Source organism: Chenopodium album, chromosome 22, assembly GCF_948465745.1.
Source record: "Chenopodium album chromosome 22, dcCheAlbu1.1, whole genome shotgun sequence".
Taxonomy (NCBI): domain Eukaryota; kingdom Viridiplantae; phylum Streptophyta; class Magnoliopsida; order Caryophyllales; family Amaranthaceae; genus Chenopodium; species Chenopodium album.
In genome coordinates, this window is record NC_137855.1 from 3785847 (window position 1) to 3795841 (window position 9995).

The 9995-nt window shown below is 36.0% G+C and overlaps 1 protein-coding gene across 1 annotated transcript; it reads left to right on the top strand.

Moving 5' to 3' along the window:
- The first annotated feature begins 2204 nt into the window (after positions 1 to 2204).
- On the top strand, positions 2205 to 8584 carry LOC145604838 (solute carrier family 40 member 3, chloroplastic-like). The gene is made up of 14 exons (XM_081660811.1): positions 2205 to 2630; positions 3976 to 4165; positions 4261 to 4324; positions 4797 to 4921; positions 5020 to 5109; positions 5189 to 5365; positions 5454 to 5528; positions 5677 to 5778; positions 5875 to 5992; positions 6092 to 6238; positions 6860 to 6966; positions 7041 to 7154; positions 7426 to 7724; positions 8217 to 8584. The coding sequence occupies exons 1-13, from the start codon at positions 2434 to 2436 to the stop codon at positions 7705 to 7707; spliced, it is 1788 nt and encodes a 595-aa protein (XP_081516937.1). The 5' UTR covers positions 2205 to 2433; the 3' UTR covers positions 7708 to 7724; positions 8217 to 8584.
- The last annotated feature ends 1411 nt before the right edge of the window (positions 8585 to 9995 follow it).

Here is a 9995-nt window from a genome sequence, read left to right on the forward strand (position 1 = left end):
TGAAGACTTATCTAGAGTACAAATTGAGATTAGTAAATGAATTAGCTAATCTTCCTAGTAGAGTTTCTTTAACCGCCGATGCATGGGATAGTGGGTACGGACTTCACTATTTATGTGTTACTTGTCATTGGTTAGATAATGAGTGGATGTTACAAAAACGCATTATTCATTTCAAAATGCTTGAATACCCTCATACCGGTCTTAACATTTCACATCATTTAATGGAAAGCCATTGATGCATATAGTCTTAGGGATAAAATCATGTCTATGACTTTCGATAATGCAACTTCTATGACATATAGTGCGAATTTGGTCAAATCTCAATTGAACGATGTTATATTAGATGGAGATGCACTTCATGTTAGATGCATTTGTCATGTTCTTAACTTGTGTGTGAAGGATGGAACACAAGCAATTGGTCCATTTTATCACAAAATACGGAGTGCTATTTGCACTATTAATAGCTCTAACATGAGATATCAAGAATGGAAAGGTTTTTGCAGGCAACAACGGATTAAAACCATAAAAATAGCACCGGATTGTCCAACTAGGTGGAACTCCACCTATGAAATGTTGAGTCGGGCAATCGAGTACAAGGTTCATTTAACACTTTTTTATAATATGAAATATCCACAAAATGCTTTACTTGAAGATGATTGGGCTAATTGTGAAAAATATATGCAGTTTTTACAATTACTATATGGTATGACACATTGTTTTTCTTCTGTATATAATCCTTGTGCTCATTCTTTTCTTAGCAATGCATGTTTACTTGCACAACTTTTTGCGGAACACCGATCACAACATGTTTATCGTGGATATCTTCCATCCATGGAGGATAAATGGCGTAAATATTACACCGATATTCCTATGATTTATATTTTTGCTTCCATTTTAGATCCTAGACAAAAATATGATGGCACCTTTTTATTAATTGATATTTATTATAGTAACATGCATTTTGAAGATGATGTTGAAACTTTTAAGAATAAGGTGACAGATGAGTTTTTTAATTTATATAATGTTTATGAAAGTAAATATGGAACCGTGTCTCGATTTGCCCCTTCTCAAACATCCAAAAATGTAAGTAAACGGACCAAAGGTTTATTTGCACAAGCTGCTAACTTGATGTCTAAGTATTCAGGTACAGAATCATCATCATCTAGGAGAACTCAAAGCGATGTTTCGGAGTTGCAAATGTACTTAAGTTACGACTTCATGAAAGGCATGGACGATGAAGAGAAGTTTGGCCTCGACATCCTCGATTGGTGGAAATCACAAGCCGTGAAACATCCAATTTTGTCGTCAATGGCTCGTGATATTTTTGCTATCCAAGTCTCCTCCGTTGCTTCCGAAAGAGCTTTTAGTGCGTCGGGAAGAGTTCTAGACGATAGAAGAACAAGACTAAAACCCGAAACACTTGAAATGTGTGTTTGCTTCAAGGATTGGTTGGATGCCGAAACTCGTTCTCAAGATCGTACTTATGCACAAAACGACGACGATGAAGGAACGTCGACTTCTTTTAGTTCTCAATCCACTCAATTGGCGGATGAACTTGAACCTCTAGGAGACGAAGACGAAGATGAAGACGAAGGCGAAGACGAAGACGACCAATAATAATTACATGATTACATATTTACATTATACACTATTGTATTCTTTTTGTATTATCGAACTTCGTATTCCGTATAATAAATGAAGTTATTCAATATTCATACACTATTGTACGATTTTTAATTATCATTACTTATTTTGTAATTTTGTATTATTGAATTATCGTATATTCGTACCGGCTAGTCGGCTACCGTCATATAATAAAATAAGTTATTCTTCATTTTTTTGTGTTTTCGGATTATCGCACTAGTATTTTTTTTTATTATATGCATTTTTGTTTTTAATTCGTTTTTTTTTAACATTTATTTTTTTTTTTTTAAAAAAAAAATAAAAATAAAAAAAAATAAAAAATTAAAAACGGCACGGTTTGGCCCGCGGCCCGGCACGGCACGGCCCGCTAGGCACGTGGGCCGTGCCGTGCCGTGGGCTGGGGTGTGCCAATTCCAGGCACGGCACGACACGGGCACCACCCCGGCACGGCCAGGCACGGCCCGCGGCGGCACGGGCACGGCCCGTGCCCATGTTTATTCCCACTTTCCAAATTTCTCTTCAAAATACCACAAATTCTTCTCAGAAAAAAACAGCGCAGAAATACTTGAACACTTAACCACTATATCATCCACAAAAACCCAGAAAAAACTCCCATTTTATCACTCAAACTCAATCAAAATACCCAATTTTTGTACTAATTTTAGTGGGATTTGAAGTAAATTGAAGTTGGAATTCTGGGGTCTGCATGGTTAAGCAACTTAGGGGAGAGGATTTCTTGTTGGGGTACTTGAAGAAGAAAGAGAGAGGAAAGCTTTTTCTACTTCAACTATGGCGGGTGGTGGGGTTATTGTTGCTCAGTTGCTGCCATTTTCTTCAACGCCTCAACATCATTACCATTTTCTCTCTCCTCCTCGTTGGAATTCTTCTTCATTTTCGCGCTTGCCGTCGTCTTCTCGAATACACAATCGCTTCTCTTCTCGTCGATGGTTGAATGCTGCTTCCTACCCTCTTCTCCCTCCTCTGAGGTAAGCTGGAATTTACTTTAATAATTGGAATTCTCCTTCACTTTTTGTTTTTTTTGGATAATATTTGTTTGAATTTGGTGGGGTTTTATTGAAATGAAGTGGGATTATTGAATTTATGGCTATTACAATTTATTTTATGTATTGTGATAATTGGGTGGGTGGAATTCTGAAATATGAACTGAATTATGATGATTAAGTTTTGGTATATGTGTGAATTACCATAGTATGATGGACATATGGTTGATTGGGAAAAAAAGGGGTAAAGGTAATGTTGAGATTGTATTCTTGATAAATTATGATGGGATTTCAAGTGAAGAAAGGAAGTTAAGGTAATGTGGATTAAGTGGCAATTTTCTATGTGCAACCAGTTGTACTTTGAGCATGGTACAACCTACTATGTTGCGCCCATTGTGCTTGTAACTTGTGACTTTGTGAGTACATGGGCAAAAAAAAGCCTTGATTAAGATGTGTATATGATTTTAGGAGAAGTAATATTATGCCTTATTGAAATGTTGAGAATGTATACTTATCAATTGTGGTGTTTATGTTTATGAGAGATACAAGTTTATGCGATTTCAAAAATAGAAACAATGCTATCAAGACTATGTTTTTTGGTTGGGATGATATTGAGCATCTCATTAGGGGCATGTAGTAGCTGATGAGAACGGTAGTAAGCAGCTATGTACCTAAAATCGGTTCCTGAGTCTTGAAGCAATTTGTTAAAGTAATTGGGAAGGTTTTAATTCAAAGTGTGTTACAATTGTTTGTTTAGTGCAGTTAGGGAAGTTGGTAGATAGCTTTAAAAGTTGCAATTTATTCAAACAATCCTAGGTAATTGGCAATTTCATTGATTTGGTTTAAGGTGAGGAAGGTTGTGGTCCTTTAAGTAGGGACAAATAAGCTCATTAATAGATTGTGCATAGTGTGAAATTCCATTTGGAAGTGTGAGTGCTCTAGTAGGAGCTACCAAGCATGTGGAAAGATTGGTGAGACTTCTCATCAATTTGAGTGTCTGAAAGTTCTCTACTAGAAGCCATAGAGAATTTCTTGCATATCACAATGTACTTTTCACTAGGGTAATTGTATTACTTGTGGCTGATAATATAAGTTGAAGTGGATTTATTCTTCCACCATAATTTTACTGTTAATTTTTTTTTCTTTTTTTTTTCTTTTTCTGCCGTCACTTTGTTGTTTGAATGGTCTTGCTGCCTTATATATAATGCACAATTTCCAACAAGAAGTTGCAGATTCGGAATCCTCTTAATCAGCCAATCCTCCCCCCTCTTTTAATTTATCCAAAAATAGTTATGAGGGAATCGCTTAAGTTACGTTTTCCTATTTACAGGGTTGATGATTTTTGTGCAAGATGTTCAATGATAGATACTGATGTACTTCTGGATAACGTTGTTTCTGATGAAGATACTGAGGATGACTTGTCATCTTCTGCTTCTAATTATTCTGACATTCTTGAGGCTGAGTCTTTAAATATATTGAGTGATAGAAGTTACGTTGATAACGTTTTGACTGCATTGCCAGTAAGTATTTTTGCAAGGCAGTAGTTATTAACATAATTAGTCTCTACTGTGCTCATGCTTTTTATTTATGTCGAGTATCTGATGAATGTGCTCAGGTTTTATCTGAGGAAGAACAGAATGTCCTTGCTGCTACTCCTGCTCATCCTGCTGGCTTGTATGGTAAAAGATACATTCCTATTTAAGAATATAATTGGTATCTCACATGTATTAACTCTTGGTTTATCTGTTTATGCAATTTGCACACGAGTGCTATGTCAATAAAGTGTTCTGATGATGATATACTGTGATTATTAAATTTTATAATAGTATAAATCTTTTGACCTCTTGTATCTCCTGTTTAACTTGCTAAAGTATGAAATTTTTTATTAACATGGCCTATAATGTGCTTTCACAAACAACTTTCGGTTGCATGCAGAAGAAATATCAATTGTTTACTCCAACGATAGCACATTTTTTACTGTATACATATTAAATAGCGCTCATGTATAGAGCAACCTTAGTTATGGGGTCTTACTATGTGACTGTCTTACTATAGGATTATACGATGGCAGAAAAGGGCACTGAATTTGAACATAACCTGGTGCAGTTCTTATTATGATGGTTGCTAACCTCTGTTATTTGCTTGTTTCAGCTTTATATGCCAATTGTTTAGTAGGGAATTTTGTGGAACAACTATGGAATTTTGCTTGGCCTGCTGCTATTGCACTGATCCATCCAAGCCTTCTTCCTGTTGCAGTCGTGAGCTTTTTCACTAAGGTGACTTTGTCCTTAGAATTGAAACTATTTGAATTCTTGAACATGCTATTTTATGATAGATGTGGTTCTGACTTTTAAGTGAATTTCATTGTGAACAGCTTGCAGTTATTCTTGGAGGCCCATTAGTTGGAAAACTCATGGATCATTTCCCTAGAGTACAGGCATATAATTGTCTAAGTATTGTCCAGGTATTATTCTTTTCTTTCTGTATTTAATATGCCATTCTGCATCTCTTTTCATCTTTCTAAGATTCACTGTGTATACTAGGTAACTACCCAGCTGATGTCAGTGGCAATGATAATTCATGCTCATAAAGTTTGGTCTGCTTCTGTGTCATCCATTCTAGTTCGCCCTTGGTTTGTTATTCTTGTTATAGCAGGTGCAATTGAGCGACTATGTGGGTTAGCTTTGGGTGTTGCCATGGAACGTGACTGGCTTGTACTGGTAATGCTTATTGTGTTCCATCGGATACTGTTATTTTCTTTTTCCCTAGGATTTCAATTCTCTGAAGTAGGCATTTTGTCTTCTGCAGCTAGCTGGGACCAATAGACCTATTGCACTTGCGCAGGCCAATGCTGTTATCAACCGAATTGATCTTCTCTGTGAGGTAATAAATTATTTTATCTGGGTGATCACCCTGAATTTTATCTGGATTTGTACTTATTTACATTTTGTTCTGCTATCATTCACTCACAAGTACATATTACCAATCTGAAACATCTTAGCGGATTTTACAGTGTTATGTATACTTGCAGATTGCAGGTGCTTCTCTATTCGGAATTCTTCTGTCTAAAAATGACCTTGTGACCTGTTTGAAACTCGCTGCTGGTTTTATGATCTGGGGTTTGCCACTTACAGTAAGTAATCCGTTCCTCTGCAATCTTTATAATGCTCAGCCGTTCCATACCATCTATTAACCTCTGTTCTCTCTTTGTGCATGTATTTGTGTTTAGGTTGCTCTTACTTGGTTGACCAACATGGTTTCAACTGGTGTTCTTGACCGTGCTAAATGTCCGCAGACCTGTTCTGAGTGTAATACTCGATTAACCCGGGAAGATAATGAGAATATAGGTGAACTTTATTGATCTCTCAAAGCGTATTTGGTTAACATTTTAAGGGTTTTTTCCCCCCAATAATAACATTAGCTTTGTGTTTATCTGTGTTTTACAGTGAGTTCAGGTATTAATGCTATCAAACATGGGTGGTCAGAGTATATACAGCAGCCTGTTCTTCCTGCAAGCGTAGCCTATGTGTTTTTGTATTTCAACATTGTTCTCACACCTGGTGGTTTGATGACTGCATTTTTGACTCAGCGTGGTATGCTTTGGCTTTTTAAATAAAGTTTCTATGCATTTATATTACCCATGCAAACATGATGGCACTTTCTCTATGTAGCATTGATGTGGAGTCTAATGAATATCTATATTGACACGCTATTGAGTATTGACTAAATCTTTCAGAATTATTTTTTGTACACTTTTTAAGTAAGAGAAACATTTCAAAAAGAACTAAAGACACGGTCATTAAGACACAATTTCTATATCTGGACGGTGCAGTGGTGAACACATAAAATAGCTTAACTTTGATTTATAGTTGGAACACTTTTGATCTCTCTCTAATTCTCTGCCTTTAACATCAAAGATTAATATACTCTGATTAAGCTAATAAATAAGAACTGGGTTTTGTGTCTGAACTGGAACTAGTACCATTTTTTGCAAGTTGCATAGTTATAGCTATAGCTTTAAAAATGATGACCTGGTTAGTTGCATTTAGTCTTTGGGGGTAGAACTGTTTTATTTGTGATTAGCTGCTTCCGTTGCATTATTGCCCATGTGTGCACAAGTATTCATATCTTTGTATTAAGAGTATATGTCTAAAGTATTCATATCTTTGTATTAAGAGTATATGTCTAATGTATAACTTTGGAGTTTTTGACAGGTCTTAATTCCTCCATAATTGGTGCTTTTAGTGGATTATGTGCTATTATGGGTGTTGCAGCGACATTTGTATCTGCAAAACTCATTGAAGAGCTTGGTATCTTAAAGGTTGCTGCTTCTGTAAAGTTTCTCTCATTTATTTAATGCCATTGAGATCTGTTCTCACAAAAAAGTTGTTGCAGGCTGGGGCTGTTGGGTTAATTTTCCAGGCATCACTTCTTGCTCTAGCAGTTGCTGTTTACTGGAGTGGATCTCTTTCTCAGCAGACACCCATCTTATTCTTCTTGTTCCTAATCGTAAGTATATCTTACAACTCAATCTACCTTGGTTTGATTGATGAAATTCTTGTCTCGTCAATGAATTTGGCAAAATTGTTAGTTAAAGGCTATTTTATTTTTAATTGTGGTAGTCTTCTGCATAAATTGTTTTTTTTTTTTTTTTTTAAAGATGTTTCTTTCGGATGGTGATGATGGAGGTTTCATTTAGTGTAGCGGATTGTTTGATACAAACCTGTAATTAGTTTTCATTTTTTCTCTCTCTGATCTCCCATTTTGCTTTGATATGCAGGTTGTATCAAGGTTAGGACACATGTCATATGATGTAATTGGCCAGCAGATTCTTCAAACTGGAATCCCATCATCAAAAGCTAATCTTATTGGGACGACAGAGGTCTCCGTTGCCAGTTTGGCTGAGTTTGTGATGTTAGGCATTGCAATAATCGCAAACGATGTTTCTCATTTTGGATTTCTAGCTATGCTTTCACTCCTGTCTGTTATTGCGGCAGCATATATTTTCTGCCTATGGTTGATGAATCCTTCAGAAGAACAAAGGAGGCTTTTTGCCTTTTGAACGCCACTTTTGATGACGTGAGTACTCTACCTTATCAAAAGAAAACTTTTTGAACGAAATTTTATTTCCAGTGGAAAGTAAAACACTACCCCAAGTTTTGAACTTCATTTTCCTTTGTTTGGCTCCTTGATAGAAAGGCTAGAGTGGTAAGGAAGAGGGAGGGATGAAGAACTAAGGTGAAGGACAAACAAAAATGTGGCAATCCTTTCTTACAAGAGGGGAATTATTTTCACTAATTACCGACCAAACAATTGAAAATGAGAACACTGGTAGTCCAGAAAAATGATTTTCCTCCCAACCAAACACAGCCTTGGTCAAGGGATGCTCTTCAATCTTGTTTGTACATACTTATAATTATGTTTTGAAAGTTGGCCACAAATCTGAGTTTTCTTGAAGGAGCTTTGCTGTAGAATATTATTGCATAGAACACTGCGCTTATTATCTCTCTCTGTCTGATTGTGTAGTAACTTTTCTTAGCGCTCGTTGTTCTTGCATAATTTCTGGTCCAGGTGTTGCTGAGCACTGGCCAAGCCTTTCAACAATCACAAATTTGATTCTTTGGGGACAATTTGCATCCTTACAGGCGTTACTTCTCTATTCCGAGCATTCCCCTTGTACATCAATGAAAAGGTGACAAGTTTGACCCAATTCTATTCTTTGCTCTCATCTTAGTGGAAGGTTATGATGCTGTTCACTAGTGATGAGCCTAACCCTGTACAGACTACAGAAATCTCATTAAGCGTAATATTAATGTAAGCAGTTGCTGTGAATTATCAATTTGTCATCAAAGAAGTTTAATTTAGGTACTTCTGATTGTGAATATGTGCTCTATAAAAAAATCAAATAAAAAAAGGTAGTCGAATTGTTTTGTAAATAAGGTTTATTCTGATTCGTTGGCAGAACTTTCTGATACCAGTTGTAATTATATTCTCACATCCTAGCTTTAGCAAGTACTTAATCTCGCTAATGAATGAAAATAACAATGTGTTTTTGTTCCGAATGATAGTATATTAATAAGTATCTGAAGATCAGGTAACATAATTGCAAAGAAACAGAAGACGAGGGATGTGGTTGAAATTTTGTAATCGGTTTTCGGGGCTTCATTATGATTACTGTGAGTCTGTGAGTGTGGGCTCTCTGATTTTGCTTTGATATCAGGTGTTATTCAAGGAAAGATGTGATGTTTCAAGGAGCCCTTGAAGTTGCTGTAATTAACTCTACTGTATCTGTATGTATATGCTGAAGGAATCTTAATGGTCTTTGCATGGTACATGTACAATTTAGCTCTGAATTATATTACATGCAGTAGCAGCACTGGCACCTGTGTTATCTTGTTTGTGGTTGTGATGAATTTGGACTTTGAGTTCTCATCAGTTTTATTTTTGGCTTTAGGGTTCGGTGTAACGAGGTCGAACTGTGTATTCTCTAAGCATCCACAGGGTTTCCATTTTAGTGTGCATATAGCTTCTATTAATAGAAAGATTATCTTTTTGTACTGGTCGGAGACATGATTGCTTGTTTTCTTAGATCCTTATAATTATGAAAGTTACGTATTAGTATATAAAGGGATAAAGGTTGATAAAACTAGTTCGAAATTAAATTTGTAGGGAAATACAGTAGTATCTACTATCTACCACCTTAAATCGAGTATGAGAGCACCCACATAAACTAAAATTTCGAACCCTATACTTGCAACCAAAAGGAAAAGTACAAGTATTAGCAAATTTTATTTTTAGGCTAGGTTCTTTTTACCTTATTTAAAGTATTAATAAAATTATAAGTATATTGACAAACATGCATAAAAGTATGGTGAAAGTACAAGTAATAGTAAGGTGAAACATATATTGAATGCAAATGTCAATTATCAAACATAATAAGGTGAAGGAAATCACGCGTTATACTACATGCCTGTTCTATTCAGCTTATTTTCAGTTCAGTTCATTTCATTTCTTATCTTAATTTTCTTCTCTCATAAAATATTCAGTTCAGTTCAGTTTCAATCAGTTATTTCAGTTCAATTCAGTCAATCAGAACAGGCCCTACACCTTGTGCTTGTCACTCGTTGGTATAGTGAAAGTACAAATACCTTGTAAGAGCACAGATTCAATGTATAATTTCACACTAATGAGAATATATTTTGCAAGTAAAAAAAAAAAGTTGAGGAAGGCGAGAAGATAGCATAGAAAAAGAGTAGAAGCGAGAGTGTGGTGTGGGTTTTGTCGTATAGGTGCTCGCATAAAAGGTGGGTGGGAGTTGGAGTTGGGGTTGGGGTTGGGGTTGAGGTTGAG